The following is a 26111-nucleotide window of genomic DNA, read 5'->3' on the forward strand; positions in this document are numbered from 1 at the left end:
AAAAATAAATTTACAAACTTTTAATTTCCAATCGCAAAAAAAAAAAAAAAAATCAAAATGAAAACATGTTCACCAGTGTACATTTTCACTAATGTGGCAGTGAAATTTTAACTTGTCTTTACTCTCTCCAAAAACAATGTAAATAGGTAATTTTTAAAAAATCACCATAGTTTCTCAATTGTTTTTTTAAAAAAACATATTTAGTTAAATTAACCAATGAAATTACTTTTATAGAAGGACAGGTCACAGAAAAGAGCAGGTCAACTCTGGAATTTCAAAACATAAAGGAAAAAACGGAGGTTTTTTCACTTAAGATCGAGACTTTCCTTCCTCGGCTCTACTTACGGTGTCCTGCGGAACTTCAACTCTTTAATCCTTTTAATAACTTGGCAATTCCTCCCTCTATCTATCTAATTATCCGAAGGAGAAACTCTTTCCCAAAGCATTTTTGAACTTTCTTTCATGGCGGATATACTTGCTTCTTTGAGGTCTTTAATGGCCTCTCAATCTCCTCCTCTCGATGCCTTACTTGTCCCTTCTGAAGATTATCATCAGGTTTAATTTATATGAAAAAAAAATTCATTTTTATCAATTCCATGTCAAATTATTGTTTGTTTAATTTTTGAATCGTTTTTTTGTAGAGCGAATATGTTTCTGCTCGTGACAAAAGGCGCGAGTTTGTTTCTGGATTCACCGGAAGTGCAGGTCTCTATTTCGACTTTCTCTTATTATAATTATTGTTTTAGTTGTTCTTCTTCTTATATAATTTTTATTGATTTGGTAAAAATTATCTCAGGATTGGCACTTATAACAAAAAATGAAGCAAGGCTATGGACCGACGGCCGATATTTCTTGCAAGCAACGCAGCAGCTTAGTGATCAGTGGAAACTAATGCGTATCGGAGAAGATCCTCCCGTTGATGCCTGGATGTCTGATGTAAATTTACCATTTTGCTTCACAAGTATTCGATCTTTTGCTTCCACATTTGATACTTTATTAATATATATATGTTTTTAATGAATGAATGATTTAGAATTTGCAAAAGGAGGCAGCTATTGGGATTGATCCTTGGTGTGTGTCGGTAGACACGGCTCAAAGATGGGAACGAGCTTTTGCGAAAAAGAATCAGAAATTAGTTCAAACCTCAACAAATTTGATTGATGAGATTTGGAAAAATCGGCCACCAGCTGAAATTAATCCAGCTGTTGATCATCCCTTGGAATTTGCCGGTCGTTCTGTCGCTGAAAAGTTGAAAGCTTTGAGGGAAAAGCTCTCCAGTGAAAAGGCTCGTGGGATTATCATCACAACTTTAGATGAGGTGTGGGCTTTTCAAATTGTTGATTCTAATGGAATTTGTTGAGGTTTTTCTTTTCTTTTTTAGTTTAAATGGCTGCTTTACAGGTTGCGTGGTTGTATAATATCCGTGGGAGCGATGTATCTTACTCTCCTGTTGTTCATGCATTTGCTATCGTAACATTGAATTCGGCTTTCCTTTATTTGGACAAAAGGAAGGTTTCTTCTAAGGTCGGATTTTGAGTATATATACTTGGTTGTTGAAGTTTTCATTTTTTTCGCCTTTACTGTATTAGATCATTTAAATCAAGGTATAACTTTCTGGGCTAGATGGTTTAGGTTTATTGATCACATGTATGTTAATACAGGTGAGCTCTTCCTTGCAAGCGAATGGAATTGAAGTTCGGCAGTATGGTGCAGTGAGTTCTGATGCTGCGATGTTAGCATCTAATCAGCTTGACCAGGCCACGGGAGTGAATTCTGGTCAAAATGGTGTTTGTCAAAATGATACTTGTGATAATGATCTTATATGGGTTGATCCTGCTTCATGCTGCTATGCTTTGTTTTCGAGACTAGATGCTAATAAGTTGCTTCTGCAGCAGTCACCTTTGGCCCTCGCAAAAGCCTTAAAGGTTGTCGAATTACTTACTTTCTGGTTGAATCTTTCTTTAGAATTGCATAGAATATATTTATATGAAGTCTCTTCTAATATTGTGAAAATATTAGAAGTTAGAACACCTTAGGTTTTTTATGTTTACTTGTAAATCTGCATGCATTGATCCAGAAGAATAAACTCATGCTGCTTCCCAAAGAAAAAAAGTCATTACCTATTTAAAAAGAACCTGAAAGGATCTTTAATATTTAAAGAGAGGTTCTATTTGCTCGTGTCTCATCTTAAATTAATTTATCTATATCAACACTTTTGCATTTCCAGAATCCAGTTGAGCTGGATGGATTGAAAAATGCGCATATCCGGGATGGTGCAGCTGTTGTGCAGTATCTAGTCTGGTTGGATAAGCAGGTATAGGATAGTGACCTTTGAATATTATTTTCTCTCTTGGAAATTGATAAGTATTCACTCTAATTCATGAAGCTTCTAACTTATTTGGTTTGATTTGGTTATTATTTCAAAATAAAGATATTTCTGAATATATGCAACTGGATTATAGACTGAAATGATGCTATTGCTATCTCAATTGCACAGATGCAAGAGATTTATGGGGCTTCAGGTTACTTCTTGGAAGGGGAGGTAACAAGCAAAAAGATACCGTAAGTTATAGAATTTCAAGTTGATATGTTACCTATATGTCACCCCTGTTCAGTTGCTGTTTTTTATCCTTAAACCAAACAGGCTGCCCCCTCTCTTAAGAAAAATTTCTGAGCTGGAGGTGGACTGACTGATGCTTTGATTTTTCATGCTAATGGAAGGAATGCACCATGCAGGGAGACTATGAAACTGACAGAGGTGTCTGTTAGTGATAAATTGGAGGGGTTTCGTGCATCAAAAGAGGTAACAATACTTTTGAGGAAGTTTTCTTGTGTTGATAAGAAACTTAGTCAAAATCTCATTCTGGATATAACTATATCAGTAATAACCTTCAAGTGAGAAATTCTTGTTTTAGTAGTGGTAAGTTTTGTTGTTTGTGTCCACCAACCAGCAATTACCTTGTTTTTGTAAACTTGGGCATCGTAGTGTTTGAAACTAAGAATTTAGTCTCAACTCATAAGCATCTAGCATGTAATGAGCATCTTCAGTTGCTAAAAGTATCGTGCTTGCATTTGTATTTGTTAATCTAACATTTTTTTCTATGTTACTAATTGAAGCACTTTAGAGGCCTAAGTTTCCCCACTATTTCTTCGGTTGGTCCAAATGCGGCCATCATCCATTACTCACCTCAGGCCAAAACATGTGCTGAGCTTGATCCAAATAGCATTTATCTTTTTGATTCAGGAGCGCAGGTTTGTCATCTAGTCCTATTTTTAGCTTATATCCATTAATCAAAACTATAAGTACAATGCCGATATTTTTTTATTCTAGATTCTGAGTTCTGATTCTTAATCCTTAACTGATAAAGTATCTAGATGGAACAACTGATATAACTCGGACAGTTCATTTTGGAAAGCCTTCAGCACACGAGAAGGCTTGCTATACCTCAGTAAGTGGCTTCTGTTGAATTCTCTCCTGGATATTACATTATTAGTTACCTATTTTCACCTTCCTTTTGGTCACACCATATGCAAATTTAAATTCTGAAGTGCTTATATTTCCAAAGCCCCTGGTGGATTTGATAACAAGCTGCGTATCCATCTCTCAGATTTTTGTTTACTTTGCTTGGGAAATGATGTGTCACATTATTGTGATGCTTGATAGGAGCCGTATAGTGAATTGGATGTCTTACCTATATTTGACAATACATATTAAGCTTGGAATTAATATTTTTGTAAGAATAGAACAGCATCTGTTGTTTGTAATGATAAAGTCCAATGAGTCAGCAATTGTGATTTTTAGACATAACCAAACTTATGTTCACATTAAGGCAGTTGAAGGCTGTTCAACATATTAGAAGTCAAAATTTATGACTCAGATTGGTTTTTTCTTTTTGATACTGCAAAGATAGGTTGAGATCCTTGGATCCCACTTTTCTTCTTAGATTCATTTCCTATTCTTCCTGAACTTATGCCTCTAAGAAATTGGTTGATTCCCTGCAGGTTCTAAAGGGCCATATTGCTTTGGGCAATGCTCGATTTCCTAATGGAACAAATGGTATTAAAACTTATCTCTATTTTTCCGTTCAGTTTTTCCATATTAATTTTAGGCATTTCTTTTTGAAGTCAAGTAGATTTTGTTTTGACTCCAATATCTAACTAATATGTGTGCATATACTTTTATATATATATATACACATGCTCTCACATGTATATATTAGTTCAATTAATTTGTTGCTTTTTTAGGTTATTCTCTTGATATTCTGGCTCGAATTCCTTTGTGGAGGTATGGTCTTGATTATCGACATGGTACTGGTCATGGAATTGGGTCTTACCTAAATGTTCATGAAGGTTAGCAATGAACTACAATTGCTTGGTGAAGTTAGGGTTCCATTAATGGAACTTTTCACTTAACTTTGGTTTTTCCTTGTTGAACTACTTGGAACAGGGCCGCATCAAATTAGTTTCAGACCACAGGCTCGTAATGTGCCACTTCAAGTTTCCATGACAGTAACAGATGGTTAGTATTGTTTATCCTATCTTAACTCCCTTAACTGTTTTCAAAATTTTCATTCTACTTGACAAAGGACTTTTATCTTGTCTTATACTGACTAAACCCTTCACTTCAGGTTTTTTTTTCCCTACTTAATGCTTTAACGCCTGGTTTACTTCAAGCTTTTCATGCGTACATTTTCTAAGCATTTAATCCCTGCCTGGCTGTCATTCTTGGCTTGAGTCTTTTGCCCTGGCAGCCTTGGCCCTTCTTTTGCGGGTCCTGTTTTGTGCATATGTTACCATGATTAGAAAGCTTCAAGTAATTTAAGAATTCTATTTTCTCAACGTTAAAATGTTACCTAGCATATGTCTTCTGAAAAGTAGTATGTATTACTGTATAGCGGAAGTAATAACCAATCGTATTCGGAAATTCCTTTTCCCAGAGCCTGGATATTATGAAGATGGCAACTTTGGTATAAGATTGGAGAATGTACTCGTAATCAAGGAGGCTGATACCGAATTCAACTTCGGTGACAAGGGATATTTATCATTTGAGCATATCACATGGGTAAGTTTGTCATTATGTGAAATTATTCATCTTTCTCTTCCTCGTATCAACCATGTTGCATGCGTTTGTCTTCATGTGCATCCATGCTTTAGATTTTTCGGGTCTCACATACTCGTGGATTACAATTCTATACAATTAGTGCAGGGCCTGATTAACTTGTTTGATAAGCTACCGGGAGATATGCTATTAATCTCTCCATTGATACTCTATTTCAAGTATTCTTAGAATTATCATCCTTTGGAACATCTCCTTATTTCCGTATTATAGCATGTTGGATGTGGGGGTTGTTTTTTGGTCATACTTGAATGGTTTAATTTGTATACTCTATTTTTTACAGAGACAACTGAATTTTCAACTTTATTAATTAATGGCTTATCTTATTTTCAGGCACCGTATCAAATAAAATTGATAGACTTAAGCATCTTGACACCGGAGGAAATACAGTGGTTAAATAGGTACCATTTGAAATGTCGGGAAATTCTTGGACCTTACTTGGATACGAATGAGATGGAATGGCTGAAAAAAGCTACTGAACCTGTAAGTGCATGATGTGTCTATTCAAGAAGCTTATGGAAATTCTTGCATCGTTTTTATGCTTTTATTCTATATTAAGAATAAATATATGAGATTTGTTCTATAAATGATATTTATTTTGCACATTTACATGTGATATGGAGTAATTAATGGTTGTCTTCCTTGTAAGTTCCTCTTTATTTCACTTCTCCCAATAACGTCCTCACTCGGCTACCATTGTAGCATTCATCTTTTGTTGGGCATATGGTGGCCACATGATGTCATTGGGACACCATTGACTTTGAATTTCATGGCCGTAGATGAAGGGATGAAGACTTCAGCTGGAGGGAACCGCTAGTCCTTCCAGTGGTGCTATTCAAGAAGCTGTCAGCTAAGTGGTTTGGGGTTGCTCGTCTTGAAAACAGCAACTGGTGGATGAACCTCCCCAAATTAACCATAGCGGGCTTGGCCGAGAGGGTTCCACCACACCTAAGTTTTTAATTAATTCCTCAATAGTTCGCAAAGTTTTCCTTAAAAATCAATTAAACGGAATTTTAATCTGAAATTTTAAAGCAACTCTTAATAGATTTAATGGGAAAGTTATCAATTAACATGTTAAACGTTAGTTGTTTTTTGTTTGATCGAAACCATGTTAAACGTTTGTTCAAAAGAACATCTATGCACTGTGCACAAACAGAATTAAATATAGGTCAGTCAACTACTACCCTTTACTTTTTTAGTCACCTATTAATTTTTTAATTTGGTCAAACAGCTATTGCCTCTTTTCCTTTTTGGTTTCTCAATTATTAATTTTTTAAATTTGGTTATCCATATTGCTTTTTTTTTATCTCTAGGGTTGATATGATAGTTAAAATCAAGGGTGTAACTAGGAGCTGTAACTAGGAGCTGGAAGGGTAATTTTGTGTAGGCTTTTTAAAAATATTAAATTAGTAAAGGTAAATTTGCACATTGGCTCCCTTAAAGATGATATAAATTTGATTTAATCCTTTAAAATTATAAAGATATAAACTATTAAAATGGTAAAATTTTATTTTTACTATTGTAAAATTTATAATTTAATTTTAACTTTCCTTAATTTTTTTTTGGTTTTGCCCTGGTTAAAATATCAATAAAATAGCAAATTAAGTCTTAATGTCTACATATTATACCAATTTAGTCATAATGTTAAAAAATTAACTTAAAATTTACAAGTAGTTTCAATTTAACTCCCTCTTCTGCTTCTTCCACTGCTACTACCATCGTTGCCTTCATCTCTACTTTTCTAAAAAAAAAAAAAAAAAATCCTTTTTTCTCAAAAGTAATGAATTTACAGATAGATTATTTTTCACATTTTCTTCCACTGACTGAAAGATGATCTATTGGAATATAGAAATGTTACCATTATTAACTCCTGGCTTTTGGTGGATGTCATCATGGTTGGAACAGATGGTCATTACACATCTGCTTGGAGTTGCGCCATTGCACCTTGCTGTTTTTTTTCTAGACTTGGTATTTGGGGTTCCAACTGTGAGTTTATGTAAATATAATTTGTATAATTTAAATAAACAATTCAGGTTTATCTAGATTATTGTACAGCAGGCCTAATGGAGTTTCATAAATCCTTAAATTTGTTTTCTAACATTTCTGTACTAAATTTTGTTTTGATAGATCTACATTGGATAATTGTTGTATTTTCCAGTTTGAGAGCGTCGCTGCACCTGCATTTTTTTGGAGAAAAAGCTCAAGAAACCAAGCAATCTTTGCGCCATTTTGTTTTTCTGGTACGGCATATAAATGCGGAGTTAGGGCAGAAATTGTTCGTCAAAACTAAAATGCCAATGCCGCATTATTTAAAAATTATGGAATGCTGTAAGCCAAGTATTTTATTACATGAAATAGTTTTTATCAAAAAAGATTTGATAACTGAAATGCCCATGTTCTGTGAGGAAAATAACCAAAGGCCATACTTGTCTTCTCAACCAGCTTTGATTGAGATACAACAAAGAAAAAGGGAAGATTTTTTTGGAGAAAGGTAGAGGCAATGGGGGAAGTGGAAGAGAAATAGTGAGGATTAATATTTTTTAAAAAAAATTATGACTAAATTGATATAACATATAAAAATTAAAGATTAAATTTATTATTTTATCGATTTTTAACTTTCGTGTCAATTAGTTGAGTGGCTAAATAAAAAAATGATAATTAGATGATTAAAAAAGAAAATAAAAAATAGTCGGATGATCAAATTAAAAAATCGACAGTTGAGAAAAAAAAAAGAAAAAGATAATAATTGAGTGTTGTCTAAGGTGGAAATATAATTTCTTGTAGGATTTTTGGGTGTGTTGTATCATTGACATGTTTTGGTATGAAAGTTTAGATGTAGAACTTCCCTTTTTAATTTTTCTCTGAATACATGATTGAGTTAGCTTGGTTCTCCGGATTTTTTTTTTTTGAAATTTCCGTGATAATTTAATTTAATTTGGTTTTGTTTTTAATTTTTTTATACTAAATTTAGGTTTTAGGATTTTATTTGACAAAATTGTTTGAGGAAGGATTTTAGACTTTATTTTGTAAAGTTAAGTCTTTTTATAAATACTTTTTCAAAAAATCTATAACTCTTATATACTATTTATTCAAAGTTGGGATTGCTTTCAAGTCTTGAATAAAGTCATCAAACATACTTGATAAATAAATACTAAAGGTTATATGTATGTATGTATACAGACATAGTAGGATTAAGTCAAAATATGTTCCTTGATAAATCTTCCGTTCTTCTTCCTCAAAAACAAGATATATATATATATATATATATATATTTGTAAAATGTGACAAAACTAAAACGATTAAAAGTTGCAAAATCATACTAATATAAATCTATTTAAACAAAAATAAAAATAAAATAAAGATTGTTTTGTAATAATTAATAAAATATATTTTCTTGCGGGTATATAAGAACATATATTATTTACAAATAATATAAATAACATTTTCTATTTTATTTTATTCATAAGTAGTTCGGAATCAAATAATAAATTGATGGTTAAGTTGCATATTCCGGTACCTTTAAATACATATTTCAAAAAATAAGAAATAATTAATAAAATAATTTTTAACTGAATTAAATATAAATGTTAATTTATATGCCACTCATTTCTCTTTAAAATAAAATAAAATATAAAATTTATACTGCTATATATAAAAGAAATGTAATGCCTGCCCAGCCTTTTATTATTTCTAAAGCAACTTATATATCAAGCATAAACTTTTATATTAGACATTTAGTTTTTATATTTTATTTTATTTATATATTATGATACTTTAATTTTTATAACGTTGTTAGTTAGTTTAAATATTTTATTTTGATTAAAATGTTGACGAAAATTTTAAAATTGTTAACATCAATAAATTTTTTGTTAAATTTAAGTCCATCACGACGTCATTTTTTCTTGCATGGCTATCAAGTATTTATTTATTTTATTTTAAATTTCAAAATGTCTTACTAATGAATTTAATAAAAATTAATTAGTGTTAAGAATTGAATTTGAAATATTTAGGACAAATGATATATTATAAAAACATAGATACATATTTAATAATTATATTAAAATGCCTATACATATTATAGTTTAAATACATGTAAAGTTTTTATAAAATTATATATTCAGCTCCATTAATACTAATTTTTATGATAATTTTATCTAATATTTTTATTTTAAATTGTAAATTTGAAATGCCTCAGACAAATGATACATTATATGAATGTGGATACATATTTGATAATTATATTGAAATGCCTAATACATATTATAGTTTAAGTACATGTAAAATAATGTTTTTTTTATAAAATTACGTATTCAACTCCATTAATATTAATTTTTCAATAACTTCATGATTTTTAGTATTTATTTTAATTGGTACTATTTATTTATTATTATCAAATTTATTTAAAATATGTTCTTGATTTGCCGCAATTCGTTGTAGCAGATTAAACTATTTTTCGTACTTAAAGAGCTCGTATAAAAGCAGTTTAGTTATGTTTTTACTTAACTTTCACTTTTAGTTCATAAATAATAAGAAGTGTAATTTGAGCCATTTATATGACCTTAGGGGCCGAAACAGGCCTAAAGGAAGGCTAATGTATTTGGTGAGTGTGTAGGACATCATTCAGAGGCATAAGAACAAGAGATTGACTATAATGTTGCAACATGTAGTGTCAATGTCACAACATAGTGAGCAGAGCATTCAAAAGGAGCAAACTACCTTCAGTGTCGCGACACAACTCTGTAATCAAGCCTCAGCTCATAAATTGCTATTAGTGTCATGACACCGCCTTGACGAGAGCAATTAATGAGCTAAGGGCATTTTGGCCCGCGCAACAAACTTTAATGATGACTAACCCTAAGCCTATAAATAGATAGCTCTAAACACTTTATAAACGTTTTTATTCAACTTTTAGTTTAGAATTCATTTAGTTTTATTTTTTAGTTCTCTCTAGTTTATTTTGTACTTAGGTTTATTTTCAATTGTGATTCTATTTTAGTTTTTATTCGTTGTGGAACTCGATTTGTGGATTCATCAACTCTCTATGGATTGCTGTTTGCACAATTATCAATATATATCAAGATTATTCTTAAACTCTATTCTTGATCTATTATTTATGTTCATCATTTCAATCAAGTTTATGATGTTTATTAGATCCTTAGGGAACTAATCCTCTTATGGGAGATTAACTAGTAGATGTGTGAGTGATTAACTTCTATTTAGGGTTTCTTAGCGGATCAGCTGGTTGGGATAGGAGGAACTTAAAATCCTAGGCTTGACAACCCTAGGAAGGCATTTAGGTGGGAATGAACTTAAAATTAGTATTGCTTATTCGTGAACTGTTGGATCTAGTGCCCTAAGTGTAGTATTTTCGTCTAAGCACACTTGTAACTTTTTCGAACAGTTTGATTAATAAAATTATTCATGAATTACATTGATACTTTGTATATTGTCCTCACATGGTTTTTGCACTCAAAGTAAAATGGAAGCAAATGTTGCTCATTGGTTGTCTAATGTTTAACTAATACTAAGTGGTATTATGTGGTAAGATCATAGTATGGAAAGACAACTTGTATTAGTAGATGAACCTAAACATGTCCTTAGTCTAATCAGAAATGAGTAAATCGATTGAAAAAATAATATGTCATCTATCAAGTCCAATTGGGGAGATGCCTTGTCTTAGGCATTGGAGCGAATGACTCCCAGAAGATAGAAACATAGATGTAACTGACTAGACTGGCAGTACATCAGATATAACCCAAGCAGAATAGATCCTGAATCTGTTTGTGAATTTATTCACTTGTGACGTTCATAGTGTAGCATACTTAAATTCTGAACGGATAGCAGATTATGTATCGTGACTCATACACTTTCATGTAAGTAAAAGCATGAGTTCAAATAGATAAGGAACCGAAAGTTGGTGCGTTGGGTGTATGACTTCTGTAGTATGTAGCATCATACACAACAGTGGAATTCATAGCCCAAAATATGGGTAAATGATATCCTCTCATTGGCATTACATGCTTGATGAAAAGTGAACATTGCCACGGGTCGTCCGTCTTTGTGATGGATAACTTGATCACTATTTAATAGTGATTGACTTTTCATGAAGAAATATGTAATTGTTACCATGAGATAAAATAAGATCATATTGGGAGAATGAATATTATCCCAAAGAGATCAAAGTCATTAGACAAGCACTAAGTAGTTGCTTTCATAATTGTATGTCGTTGGGGAGAGCTCAGTCACGATACTATAGTGTAATGACTTCATGATTAAATGAATTTATCATTAATAGGTGAAAAGCCAAAAATTAATTATAAATCATTTGAGCTTCAACTATATATGTCCAATCGGTCCCTCCGCTAGCTCGTTGAAAACCAAAAATGAATTGTGTGTTTGAATAGAAATGAACGAAATGAATAAAAAAAAAGGGAAATGGGAAACATTCAGGAATGGTTATGGTTTTCTCCAAAATGGAGGAATGGAACCATGTGGAAATGAATGTAGGTTTCCCAAAATGGAAATTAAAATGAAAATAAAAATAAACCTTTCGGTCATATTAAACATGTTGAGTTGTGACATATTGAACAAATTTTTTCGAAATTTTACCAAGTGTAAAATTGGGGTGAGAAAATGATTTAATATGTAGATATTAAAATTTTATTTTAGGAAATAGAAAAACTAAATCGGGATGGATCATTTTACAGAGTACTAGATCAAAAAGACCCAGAAAGTACTCGTAATTGGCCCTATGTGAGAGAGGTCCAAAACCCCTCATATAAGGAGGTGGGACGACAAAACCCTAGTATCATTAACTAGGGTTGCCGCCCCTTATATCCTAAATAAACTAGGATTTTTTTTATAGTGAAAATAAACTTTTATAACTCTACAAGTGTTCTATCTTCTCTTCTTATAAATAGATGACACTAGTAGAGCTATTTAGAAAACTTTTGAGATATTGTTATTCTGCCGAAAAATAGAGATAAATTATTCTTAACTTATAAACATATTTTTTAGAATAACAATATTACCAGTTTCTATTAAAGAAGAGAAAAAAAAATTTTCATCCCAAAAGGAAAGCTTTTTCTAGTTCTATGTTTTGATTCAATTGATTTGAGTCCACACTCGAAACAGTTCGTGGTATGAGAATAGCAGAGAAGATCGTTTGATTGAAAGTAAAAAAACATTAAGGATCCGCTTATCCAAAAACACAGGTACAAATTCGATTAAGTTTTATTGTTATAAACATTAAGAAAATCATTTTCAAAGCGGTTTGTTTTCCAACAATTAGTATTAGATTTAGGTTGTGCCATGTTTATGGTGTAAAACGAGACCAAATCTCTCTTCATCTTGTTTGACTAATATTTGATAAAATGTGACATTCTTGTAATTATTTGCATGTTTAAGAGAATGTATGTGAATGAATGCAATATTATATATATTATATAAGTTTTCTTTGCCAAGATTGTGGTTCTTAGGAAATTGACCATGTACTATCATCTCCACGTAGGATTATTTTTCATTTTTAAAATTCTTGTGAGCCAAAAACGGACATAGGACATAAAAGTAGTTTTTCCAAAAAGGAGTCCATGACAAGGAGAAGATGGAGCGATGGCGGTGGAAGACACAAAGAATGCCTTGTGATGAAAACCTATGTAATTTTTGTTTTTCATTTATTTTTTAGAAATAGAACTATGGAAACATTGGCTGACAATTTTATTTTATTACCAATCTCTTTATATATCTGTTTAATAATTATTTATAATTTGTGATATATATGTATGAGATGATCTATAGTTGATTTATTAAATATAAGAAGTGTGGTAATAAGAAAATACATGTGTTATATTATTTCATTCACTTCTTTAAGTTATTCAATTACTGTGAGAAGTGTGTTACGGAGAAGGTGCATATCTAGGATTGAATTTGGCAAGGAAATGCTTGGTTTTTAAGTGACCAAATACGACTTACCTCCCTTTCCTAGGATCCTACTTGGTTCATGGTTCACATTCACTTTTTTCAGTTTTTCCTTTAAAAGAAAAACTATGGAGAATCAAAATTATTTGATTGACTCTTGTGAATAATTGAATGTGAATATTATAAAATTGCCACAACATGTCATGCATACATGAGATAAGCATACCATATAGTTTAGGAAAGAATGCCACATGTACTTGTCATGCATATTGATCATACATGATTAAAATAAGAAATTTAAAACCTTGCATGTTTTTTAAAATATTGAGTGGGAGAAGATCCTTAAACTAGGCCTATGACCTCCATCAATGGTCTCTTATGATGGCATGAAATAAACTTACCTCAAGGTAGACATTTTCATGTGCATTTCACTAAAAAGACTTTCTAAAAGTAGCATAATTTTCTTATGATCATATGATAGTTAGACCGAACCTTGTGGTAGGTATTATCATGTGATACATTAATAAATTATGTCTTCAAAGAGGACAACTAGTCATAACATGCCACTCATTTGTGGTGCATGATGTAACAGCTGGATTTTGGGGCTAGTTAGAATAGTGGTCTCGAGACCACAAATCAGAAGTTAGAGAAATTATTTTATTATTAAAATAGAGTCATAGCATATTTATAATAGTGCATGAAAAATTTGGTGAGCTAATTTTAACGTTTGTGAGCCCAATTGCGAAAAATGACTAAATTGCATAAAGTGCAAAAGTCCTAATTTGATAACTAAAGGTGTTATTTTATTAGAGAATCAAAATTGGGGGATCTTAAAGGGCAACTAGACCCTTTTAAAGGAGCATAGCCTGCTATAGAGTCAAAGAGGAGACAAAATTTTAAAATTTGGTGGGTTAGGTGACTTATTTTGACTAAAATAGAAATAGATAAAAGAAGGATGATATCATCCCTTTTCATCTTTTTCCTCCACCTAAATTTTTAGCAAAGAATGGGCTTTTAAGAGCTTGAAATTTCAGCAACTTTAAGCCTTCACAAGTATGTGATCCTAATGGCTTTTCTGAAATATTTTTGTACTTTTGAGACCCTTGAAGCATGAGCTTTCAAATAAGGGTACTATTTTGAAAAATGATTAAGAGTTTAGGGTTTGAAAATGAGAGTATTTAGGGTGTTTTCTAAAATTTTATGGAAGAAAATGAGTCTTGGGTGTCTTATAAACAACTTTTGTGAAATGTGTTAGCATGAAAACACCTAATAGGACTAATGTCCATAAGTTGTAAAATAGATAATAAATGAATGAAATAGTGGGAATTTTGAGTTTCTATGAAAGTCAAAGAGGTTCAGCTAGTCTTGAGAAATAAAGAAATTCGATAAAAATTGATTTTTGAGCCTAAGGGTAAAATGGTCATTTTGTCAAGGTTTAGGGACAAAATGGTTATTTTACCAAAGAAGTGAATTTTTGATTTCCTAATTTTATTTAGTGATTAAATAAGTGTATTTTGCTATTATAGATTAAGAAATACCGAATTCGAACCTAGACTGAGAGAAAGCCAAGCAAATCGATTAAATCAACTAGTCGCCACATTTTGTAATCCGAGGTAAGTTGTATGTAAATAATACAACTACATTGTTAATTATATGTATTTGAGTTATTACAGCATAAATTGCTTGATTGTGAAATTGAAAATGTTTAATGATAAATGAGAAAATGTGATGAGAATAGAGATAGTAGAATTCTTGATTGAACCGTAGAAAATAAATCAGATATTCATGCCATGACGTTTGGGTCACTTGTGTGAGCTAGTGTAAGACATGTCTGGGACATGCATCGGCCACATTATGAGAGCCAGTGTAAGACCATGTCTGGGACATGGCATCGGCATTGAGATGAGGGCTAGTGTAAGACATGTCTCGGACATGTATCGGCCTCGAGACGTAAGCCAGTGTAAGACATGTCTGGGACATGCATCGGCTACGAGATGATAGTCAGTGTAAGACCATGTTGGGGACATGGCATCGACTTGAAATATGAGCCAATGTAAGACCGTGTCTAGGACAGGGCATCAGCACCTTACTCCACGTTTGAGGCTATGGAATATCCGAAAGCATTCTAAATAGTTCAACGGTGAAAGTTTTGATTTCTAGTTAATGAGGAAAGTATAACCGTGTTGTGAGTGATACAGGTACCTATTTTGTAACATCCCTTACCCGTACCTGAGACTGGGACCATGTACGAGGCGTTACCAGGCATGTACTTGAACATTTTCGAGAAATACGGGTTATAAAATTTTGTTCCAATTTGAAACCAATCCAATAGCATCTTGGTGTCTCTATTATGAGCCTATGAGGCTTAAACGTACATTGAAATTGATCCAGGACTAAACCGAGGATCTAATAAAAATTTAAGAAAAATTCTGAGTTAATGTTTCACACGCCCGTGTAGAGACATTGCACACGCTCGTGTAGAGACATTGCACACGCCTGTGTCCCCTACCCGTGTGGAATTAATTGAATTTATTTTCTACTTCAAACCTACAGGGGTTTTCACATGGCCAAACATACACCCTTGTCCTTCACACGGCCTTGACATACCCGTGTGGTCGCCCGTGTCAAAAAACTCGAGCATTCTATTTATGACGTCAGCATGCATTTAGGGGCACACGGCCAAGACACACGTCCGTGTGTTAGGCTGTGTCCTCCACACGGTTGAGACACACGGCCGTGTCTCTACCCGCGTGTTTACTACCTTGTATTGTGACTTAAAATTTTAGGTGCAGGGGACACATAGTTATGCCACATGCCTATGGGGTGGTCCGTGTGTTACACATGGTCTAGACACACGCCCGTGTGTCAACCCGTATGGACCATGTTAGGCTATTTTCCAAGCCTTTAGTCACCCTCTAACATATGTTCTCACTTATAGGTTTCCTAATGTATAGCTAGGCCTAATTATACTCTCAAATGACCTCGATGAACCTTATTGCATATAAACCTCATTTCATTGGTCTTACACATGCTAGGATTATTTCTCTTGTATCAAGAGTGTCTATGCCTTATAACACATTCAAGATTGGCTCATTATTATAAATCATTGCCAATTATGATCTAGTCATCCTATGTGACTCAGTCATGTTACATGTGTATCCACCTGTGATACGCCATGTTCATTCATCTCAATAACATTAGAACACAAATATGCACAATTATGTAGGTCACACCTTATAACAAAATGAACCAAATCCTATGGCCATATGCATGTGGACATGTGCACCTTACAAGCCTTCATATTGGCTAATCAAATGACATATATTAAAAAGCTAACAATAGCCCTATACATGCCATTGAACAAAATAAGAGTATCTATATACCAAAGTTAGACAAGATGATAGTGTGTTGACTCTCCAATCGTCTTCTAATCTTCGTGAGTCCATGAGCTCTGTGAGACAAGGAAAAGAGATGGGTAAGCATTTACATGCTTAGTAAGCCTGAATAACTGGAAAATAAACTTATTGATTTGTTTAGCATGCAGCCATATTAGGCAAATAAACCAACAAGTATGGAATTGTTTCCCTATCACATACACTCCATCAACAAGTTAGTCACATAATATCACACCATGTAACTTATCTAAGATGAGCTCATTATTCAATGTTTTCATTTTTGTATCACATATTAATCCCGTTGAGTTACTCAAAAAATCTCGATGGATTATCCATTTACCGTAAAGTCATAAGAGCAATCATCTCATGTATGCACTCCCGCGAACCTCATATCTTACAGCGGGATTACCAGTCCAGGCTAAATCCCCCGTAATGTGAACTCATAAGGTGATGACGGGATTACCAGTCCAGGCTAAATCCCTTATAGCGACAAACACCCTCAATGAGCTCGGATCTGAATTACCAGTCCAGGCTAAATTCAGACCCTAATCGGATTACCCGTCCGAGCTAAATCCACAATGCACACATGTTCTTCGGGAGGCTCGATCACTTAAGGAACACCCGTACGGGCTAGATCCTTTCTACATTTGAGATCAACGGATTACCCATCCGGGGTAAATCCTTTTCTACAACACATGCAGGATCTCAAGTCATGTAAGTCATGGTTTATCCATCGAATTTCCCTTTTTACTTCAACTGGGACATTTATTATCAAATCATTATTATTGACATATTTCATGGATTTTCATGCCATCATTATAACTAAATATCATGCATTCATAACACACGTAATTATGCATATTAATAGTTTACTTAAATTTATTCAAACTTACCTGGTATTTGTCTTGGTTTCGCGTTTCAGTTATTCCGAAACCTTTCGTTTTCCTCAATCGACCTTTGAAATTTGCTCCTCGGGGTTTATAACAATAAAAATGAATCATCAATACCTCACATTATTATTTTTAAGCCTAAATTTCACCTCTAGAAAAAATGACCGTTTTGCCCCTAACCTTTCACATTTTTATGATTTAGTCCCTAGGCTCATATAATAAAATGCATGCAATTTCTACCTTACCCGAGCCTATCCGATTGTTTTTTCCTCTTATGGAAGCCCACATTTCTCCATTATTTCACATTTTTACCACATATTTTACATCTTTTGCAAAAAGGTCCTTTTAGGGGTTTTTCATGAAAATCACCTAGAAAAATATGTTTAACACACATACAACTTTCATATTCCTCAATAAAACATCAAAGAATAAACATGTCACACAGGGGTCACTTTAAAAACATGAGCCCTAACTCAAAATATGGGTAGAAATGGAGAGAGTAAGCTACTGAGATTTTAAAAATACGAAGAACATTAAAAACGGGGCTTGAGAGCACTTACTATTGAGCTTGAAAATGTTGAAAACCCTAGCTATGGAGGGCTTAGAAATTCGGCTGGATGAGGGAGAAGAATGGCTGATTTTTCCTTCATTTTCCCATTTTATTTCATTAATTAGCCAAATGACCAAAATGCCCTTAAGCCCTTTCTTTAAAATTTTATCCATACATGCTTATTTTTGTCCAAAAACTTAGAAATTGGAAAAATTTATCTTTAATACCTTCTAATTAATAATCTAAAGCAATTTCATACAAATTTCTTCTAGAATCCAAGTTTTGCAGTTTATTCAATTTGATCATTATTTACCAATTGGACACCTTACTCATAGAATTTCCTCATGAAACTTTAACACATGTATATTTTCATATTATAGACCTCATAATAATCATAAAATAAATATTTCAACGTCAAATTTCTGGTCCTGAAATCACTATTCCGACTAGGCCCTATTTTAAGATGTTACATATTTGGTATGTATAAAATTGTGAGCGACAGTATATGCTATATGATGTGTATTGAATATTGATAAGTAAGTTTTGCTTATGCCCACTTATGTATTGCGATACCTGTTGATGAATGGAAAAGTATTATTGTATAATTATTTATATGCAACTTACTAAGCTTTATGCTTACTCCTTCTCCTTTACTTTTTCTTATAGTGCCGTTTATCCAACTCAAGGATCAACGAAAGTCAGAGATATTGATCACACTATCAATCGAAGCATTCGGTATAGTTTGATTTATATTTTTGAATATGGCATGTATAGGGAACTAGACTTGTGTTTTGTTTTGTTATTAATTTGGCCAAATGTGTTGGCTTGGGATAAATTCCTTAATTTGTATTAAGCCTTGAATGATGGCTAACATTCATTTTGAATTTATAAAAGATGCATTATCATGGTTGAATGAATGTCTATTGTTTCTGATTTGGTTATAGGAATTATGCTTGTTTTGGTATTGGTTGGTATTTGTATGGAACTACATATGTAAGGGTGGCAATAGGGCTTGGTAAATAGCCTTATATTTTCTACATGGGTAGGCGCACGGGCGTGTGTCTAGGCCGTGTGTGACACACGGTCTACCCCATGGGCGTGTGGTTCGGCCGCGTGTCCCCTACACGTAAAAGATTTCAAGTCAGTAAGCATGGTAGTAAACATATGGGCAGAGACACGGCCGTATGTCTCAGCCGTGTGAAGGGCACGGCCTAGCACACGGGCATGTAACTTGGCCGTGTGGCCCTTAAGAATTACTGACATCAGAAACAGAATGTCCAAGTTTTTGCACATGGGCTAGGACACGGGCGTGTCATGGCCGTGTGAAGGACACGGGCCAGAGACATGGACGTGTACCAAGACGTGTGAAAACCTCTGTAGGTGTGCATTTAGAATTAATTCCACAAGGGTGGAGAACATGGGTGTGTCACTGTCTTGCTTAGGCCATGTGAGATACATGGGCCATCAGCACGACCATGTTGGAATGCTCACACGGGCGTGTTGCCCCTCCCACATGGGCGTGTGCCCCTGTGTCAAGTGACATTTCTTTATAGTTGGAAAAAGGACTCGGATTGGTCCCGAATGATTTCCAATGTGTGTTTTGGGACTCGTAATCCCATATTGAGAATATATTGATAAGTTTAAGAAAGTTTTAAATTTTCCAAGTCATGAAGACTCGAAATTGGTTGTAAGTATGAGTTCAAGTTAGGTAACGCCTCGTATTCCGCCTTAGCATAGGATACGGGTATGGGGTGTTACACATGATGCGATATGTGTTGAGCTGACGATTGTACACTCAAGATTATCTAGTTAAGTAACTCCCTAATGAGCTATGCTTAAGTTAGAACGATGACCAAATGTTAAATGATTATTAGTACATTTGAATGCCTAAGGAATTAGGTTATGTACTAATTGGATAGAAATCCATGTTCTTACTAGTTGATCATGATCACTCTAAGGTGGTTTAATTCAATGGGTGTAGGAATTATCGTTGCAGTGGCTTACAAATGTTTTCAAAGTTTAATGTAAGACGCATGCATCACTCTAATGGATATCGTAATGTTGTAAAACATTTTCAAACATTTTCTTAATACAAAGATATTAATATATGAATGTTTTATTTTTAGTTCAAAGATGACACCAACTCCCTTATTGAACATACTCACTAAAAACAAGTTGAGTCGAAATAACTATAAGGAATAGAAAAGGAATCCGATAATTATCCTAAGTTGTGAGAAACTTAAAATAGTTCTTGATAATAAGTGCCCACCAGCCACTCAAGCTAAGGCTAGAAAATGTTGGGAAGAGTCTGATGAGATAGCTCATTGTTACATGCTAGTAAGCATAACCAATACTCTATATAAGCAACTAGAGAGATTGTTAAAGCGATTCTAGATAAGATAAAAGACATGTTTGGAGGCCAAACTGCCTTGGCTTGAAAATCTTCCATAACTAGCTTATTGAATGCCTAGCAAAAACCCAACATTCCTATCAAAAATCAAATAATCACTCTTATGGGCTAATTTGCCGAGGTTGCGGAAAATGAGGCCAATTTGGACTAAAACACTCAAATTGAGATGGTGTTAAAAAGCTTGTTAAAGGATTTTGCTGGTTTTCAGGTTGCATATAACCTTGGCAACAAAAATTTGTCACTTACACAACTTATGAAGGAGTTATAATCCAAAGAGTTGATGTTGAATGACAGTTAGCCAGTCTAAAAAGAAGAAGCGAATATAGTTGTTGCTTTTTCCTCAAAATGGAAAGGAAAACATGCTAAGAAAGGCAAGGCTAAGGTCTCTGGGCCACCGCAAGTGGAAAGGAAGAGAACCAGAAAGCCTAAAGACTTATCTAAGTCTAAATGCTTTTTCTGTAGTAAGAAAGGGCACTTCAAGACAAACTATAAAAGAGTGGAAGGAATACCTAGCTACCAAAGGCAAAGGTATGGAACTCTTGATGATAGAAACTTGTTTAGTGGAAGACTTAATAGATCACTAGGTCATTGATTCGGGAGCTACTAATCATGTTTGTATTTCTCTATAGGGTTTCGAGGAGACGAAAGATATTAGAGATAAGAGCTTATCGTCATGGATCGGGAATGAGACAATTGTGACAGCTGAAGTAGTGGTAGATGTACATTTTTATTTTGATAATTTTAAGAAGATCATTTTAAAAGACGTTTTCTATGTACCAATTTTTTTTAAAAAAAAAACTTAATTTCTGTTTCATGTTTATATAAAGATGTCTTGACCGTGACTTTTAATAATATAATTGAAATATTTAGAAATCAAATCTTATTTGTAATGGATGGATTTCAAATAATCTCTATTTTATCAAACCAAAGATGTACACACTACTTGAGACTGAAATATTAAATAAAAGTCTTAAAACTTCTCACTCTAAGAAGCATACATTTGGCATTTGAGACTTTGTCATATTAACTGAGAAAGAATCACTAGACTTGTGAAATATGACATCTTAAGTTCGCTTAAAGAATTTGATCTTCCACAATGTGAATATTGCTAAGCGATCTTTTAATGCAAAAGGAACAAGGGCTAAAATACCCCTAGAACTTGAGCACACTAACATATGTAGCCCCATGAGCATTAGTGTAAGAGGTGATTATGAGTATTATGGAACCTTTATTGATGACTATTCAAGATATGGGTATGTATACCTGATGCACCGCAAGGGTGAAACTTTTGATAATTTCAAAGAGTTTCACGCGGAAGTGGAGAAACAACTAGGTTTATTCATAAAGGCACTTGAATCTAATCGAAATGGGGAATATTTATCTGATGAGTTCTTAGGATACCTTATAGAGAATGTGATTCTTTCCCAGTTAACCGTGCTTGGCACTCCATAATAGAATGATGTAGTAGAGAAAAGGAATCAAATATTGTTAGACATGATACGTTTGATGTTAAGTTATTCAAACCTACCAATGTCTTGCTGGGATATGTGGTTCAAGTGACTTGTTATATTCTGAATGATGTGCCAACGAAGGCAACATCGAAAACTCCATATGAATTGTGGCATGGAAGGAAGCCAAGTTTAAAACATTTAAGGATTTGTGGATGCCCAGCCCACGCATTGGAGAAAGATGAAAGGAAGTTGGACTCACGAACAAAATTGTGCATGTTTGTAGGATATTCAAAGGGAATAAATGGTGGTTTGTTTTATAACCCGAAAGAGCAAATTGTTATAGTGTCAACTTATGCTACTTTCCTTGAAGAAAGTTATATGAATGCCTTCAAATATCGAAGTAAAGAGGTACTCGAGGATCTTTTGGGAAAGATACAAAACCCTATGAAAATGATTTTAGAACCAACTCCTAATAGTATGCATGCAAACGATCAACAACATAGGGAGCTTTGTTGCAGTGTGAGGGTCTTTTGCAAGCCGGAGTTCTTCCAATTTGGCAAAAATGTTCTTAACACTGAGTCTACTGAACAAGAAGATGATGACCCACTCATATATGACGAAGGGATGTAGAGTGTTGATTTTATGCTCTACGAAATAGCTATGAAAGTTGAGATGGATTTTATGTATTCCAACTCAGTGTGGGAACTTGTAGACTTACCGGAAGGGGATAAAACCCATAGGGTGCAAGTGGATCTATAAGAAAAAAAGAAAAATGGATGGAAAAGTGGAAATTTATAAGGCTAGACTTATAGAAAAATGTCACACTTAGAAAGAAAGTATTGATTATGAAGAAATCTTCTCTCTAGTTTCCATGCTCAAGTCAATCCACATATTACTATCCATTGCAGTGGCTCTCGATTACGAGATTTGAAAAATAGATGTCAAGACAGTGTTTTTGAATGACTATATTGAAGAGAGCATCTACATGATGCAACCTATCAGATATATAGCTAAAGGAAACGAACATAAAGTTCGCAAACTGCTTAGGTCCATATATAAACTTAAGCAAGCATCCCGCTCATGGAATCAAAGATTTGATCAGGCGATCAAGACTTTTGGATTTGAGAAAAATGTAGATGAACCTTCTGTTTACAAACGTTTAAGGGATGGAAAAGTGGTCTTTCTCGTTCTATATGTCAATGACATTCTACTCATTGTAAATTATGTAGGAACATTATCATCGGTTAAACTATGGTTAACCCAATATTTTAGCATGAAGGACTTGGGAAAAGCTAATTTTGTTCTAGGTATTTGAATATTAAGGGATCGAAAGAACAAAGTGATAGAACTATCTCGAGCTTCATACAAAGAGAAGATATTAGAGAGTTATGGAATGACTGATGAAATCAAACTTCTGTATTGGGATTTCATATCTCTTTAGAGGACTGTCCTAAGACAGCAGAAGAAAGGGATAACATAAGAAAAATTTCTCATGCTTTGATAGTAGGAAGTCTCATGTATGCTATGCTATGTAGATGTCCATATATATGTTTTGTAGTGGGGTTAGCAAGTCGATATCAGGCGAATCCAAGTCCAAGACATTGGCAAGCAGTTAAGTATATACTCAACTATTTATGGAGAACGATGGATTATATGCTTGTGTATTTCGAAGGAGACCATATTCCTATCAAATATACCGATTTTGACTTCCGAACATGTTGGGATTCGAGGAAATCAACATTGGACTGTGGGTTTTTCCTAAACAATGAGTCTATAGTGTGAATGAGTGTCATGCAGGCTTACATTGCTAACTTCACTATGGAGGGCCGAATATGAGGTATGGAAAAGCTATGACACTATAATAGTGTAGACATAGCTAAACCTAAAAGAAACCAAATAAGGATAAAACACATTAAGGGAAATGGTAGTGTTTAATAGAATAGTGGATGTAGTCAAAGAACACATCTGAAGAGACATGTGGAGGGGCATAGGAATACAAAACATGACTCATCCACTTCACTAGGGCATGTGGGAGACTATTAGATATGTTACATTGAGTAGTACACTTGTAATTTTTATCAAACAGATTAGTTAAAAAAATTATTCATGAATTAAAATACTTTATATATTGTTCTTACATGGTTTTTGCACGCAAAGTAAAATGGAAGCAAATGTTGCTCATTGATTGCCTAATGTTTAACTAATACTAAACGGTATTACGTGGTTAGATCGTAGTACGAAAAGATAACTTGTATTAGTAGAAAAATACCCCTTTCGTTCCCCTTTTCCAGGTGGTGCTTTGTTGTAAGCTTGTTGAAGGGACTCGGTCAGAAGGAGCGACCTCTGCAGTGAGCTTTGCCTGTGTTAGTTTTGTAACATGCATATGGTCTTTTGAGGGTGGCATGTAATTTTTCTTGAATTTGAATCTATATTAAAGTGTTTTTTTTATTTAATTACAATTTTAAAAGAATGTTACCTCTTGAAGGAAATGTTACCTCTTGAGGGATTAGTGAAGTTCTATGAATAATGATTTGTGAAATGATTTTTACTTGTATACGCCAAACTATTTTTTATGTTACTGTTATTGCTAATATTGTATTTTAAAGGAAAGATTTCAAATGAAAGTTTTAAACTTAAATACATTTATATTATGGCGTATACTAGTTGGTTGCTTGTGTTTTTGAAAATTTTTTCTAATTAACGCCCTAATTCAAATGTAATACATTGAAAATAAGTAACGCTTCAGTCCGCTGATGGGGATTGAGGTATTATATTAGTCATTTTAGCCCTTAGTATTAAGCCTACTTAAAGGGCTTTTGTAACCCTGAGATAGACATGCTAATCAACAATGGCTTTTCTTTTAGGGTGACAAGATATAGTCGCATATGAGTTTTGATGAGAGTTTCGTGGTAACTATGGAAAGAATTTTTTTCCTTAGTTAGGACTTTGTTTTTTGGGTTTGGATTTATATGTTTAGTGCATTTAGGTTTATTTTCTCTATATTTTACTCTCGTTTGTTTACTCATTTAGTCAAAATTCGAAGCCTCCTTTGTCCATGTAAATATTTGTGTGTTTGATCTTTTCTATTTTACTTGTTTGTTGCTTATACGAGTTGATCCCCAACAATGATGATAAGAGACACATCTATTTTTTTATTTAATTTCTATATATTTATCTTAAATATAATTAAATAAATAATTTATTTATATAAGTTAAATTTAATGAATAGTTTTTTTCAATTTTTTTTGTTTTAGTTATCTATTTGTTTTAAACGTAATTTTTTAAATATTCTATCAACAATATATTTTCCTTGAATGCAACACTATGAATATATTTTCCTTAATAATCATTTTCATGATTCAGTTCATATCATTCTTGCTAGAGTAGAAGGTAGTGGTTTAAACATGAAAAATAGTTCTTACTTTTTAATATACAGAAACCAAAACCAGACTCCAACTTCGAATAACCATCATTCGTATACAACCATGGAAGTAAGAAACAACTCACCAGAAAGTGTAGCAAGTCTAAACAACAGGACCCTTGACCTTATCACGGGAACTTTCAAGAGTGTCTTAATCTATAATATAAATAGTTAAACTTATCATATCGCTATACTAGAAACTAAACATACTTGTAAGAAGCAATATCATAAAAATCAGAATCAGGAAGTTTCCTTCCTTACATACAAATTCAACACTAAAGTATGCAGCGCTAAGATTACATAAATAACCATGAAAATAACCTAAGGTTCATTGATATTTACCAGATGCTAAAATAACAAAGGAGTTGGCTAAGTACAACGAACCCAACTTTATACAGGTTTCTGGTCTTAACTTTTAGAGAGAGTGAGAGTAGAGAAAAATATAGAAGGAAAATGGATGCCAAGAAAACGTAAAACTTGCCCAAGAAGTCACTACTAACTTTATACAACTAAAAAAAGAAGCAAGGTCTAGAGTGAGGACAGGTTCAATTCAACCTCTAACTCTTCAATCTGCACAACATGATCAGGATTAGATTTATACCTTTTCAACATTGATACATGAAACACATTATGAATCTTGGATAGCTTAGGAGGCAAAGCCAACTTGTAAGCCACTGGTCCAACCTTCTCTAGGACTTCATAAGGCCCTACAAACCTTGGACTCAATTTTCCCTTCTGCCCAAACCTAATGATCTTTTTCCAATGAAAGACTTTCAAAAACACCTGATCTTGCACCTCAAAGGAAATTCTTTTCTTTTCAAATCTTCATAAGTTTTCTAACGATCCTGTGTTGCTTTTAAATGATTATGAATGATAGCAACTTTCTCTTCGGTTTTGCGTACCAAATCTAAACCCATTAACTTTCTTTCACTAAGCTCCATCCAATAAATAAGTGTTCTAC

The 26111-nt window shown here is 33.5% G+C and overlaps 1 protein-coding gene and 1 long non-coding RNA gene across 3 annotated transcripts; both read left to right on the top strand.

Moving 5' to 3' along the window:
* Positions 1 to 221: 221 nt before the first annotated feature.
* LOC108479872 (aminopeptidase P1-like) lies at positions 222 to 5764 on the top strand. Of its 2 annotated transcripts, none has more exons than XM_017782701.2 (16): positions 222 to 555; positions 642 to 705; positions 797 to 936; positions 1034 to 1318; positions 1402 to 1524; positions 1662 to 1925; positions 2228 to 2314; positions 2498 to 2562; positions 2722 to 2803; positions 3118 to 3252; positions 3369 to 3449; positions 4003 to 4057; positions 4246 to 4350; positions 4448 to 4519; positions 4938 to 5062; positions 5450 to 5764. In XM_017782701.2, exons 1-16 carry the CDS (start codon positions 463 to 465, stop codon positions 5609 to 5611), a joined length of 1938 nt encoding a protein of 645 aa, XP_017638190.2. In that variant the 5' UTR covers positions 222 to 462; the 3' UTR covers positions 5612 to 5764. The 2 variants fall into 2 exon arrangements, with proteins under 2 accessions (XP_017638190.2, XP_017638194.1); XM_017782705.2 differs by having other exon boundaries at positions 2737 to 2803.
* A 1137-nt stretch (positions 5765 to 6901) lies between these two features.
* On the top strand, positions 6902 to 7498 carry LOC128285550 (uncharacterized). The gene is made up of 2 exons (XR_008276007.1): positions 6902 to 7102; positions 7244 to 7498. It is a non-coding gene; the product is annotated as an uncharacterized LOC128285550 (long non-coding RNA).
* Positions 7499 to 26111: the final 18613 nt, after the last annotated feature.

The sequence above is a fragment of the Gossypium arboreum genome, chromosome 12 (genome assembly GCF_025698485.1).
Source record: "Gossypium arboreum isolate Shixiya-1 chromosome 12, ASM2569848v2, whole genome shotgun sequence".
Taxonomy (NCBI): domain Eukaryota; kingdom Viridiplantae; phylum Streptophyta; class Magnoliopsida; order Malvales; family Malvaceae; genus Gossypium; species Gossypium arboreum.

Coding starts and splice junctions, on each gene's coding strand:
- LOC108479872 (XM_017782701.2), top strand. CDS start 463: ATGGCGGATATACTTGCTTCTTTGAGGTCTTTAATGGCCTCTCAATCT. Junction 3,253..3,368: donor TTTTTGATTCAGGAGCGCAG/GTTTGTCATCTA, acceptor TAACTGATAAAG/TATCTAGATGGAACAACTGA. Junction 5,063..5,449: donor CATTTGAGCATATCACATGG/GTAAGTTTGTCA, acceptor TCTTATTTTCAG/GCACCGTATCAAATAAAATT.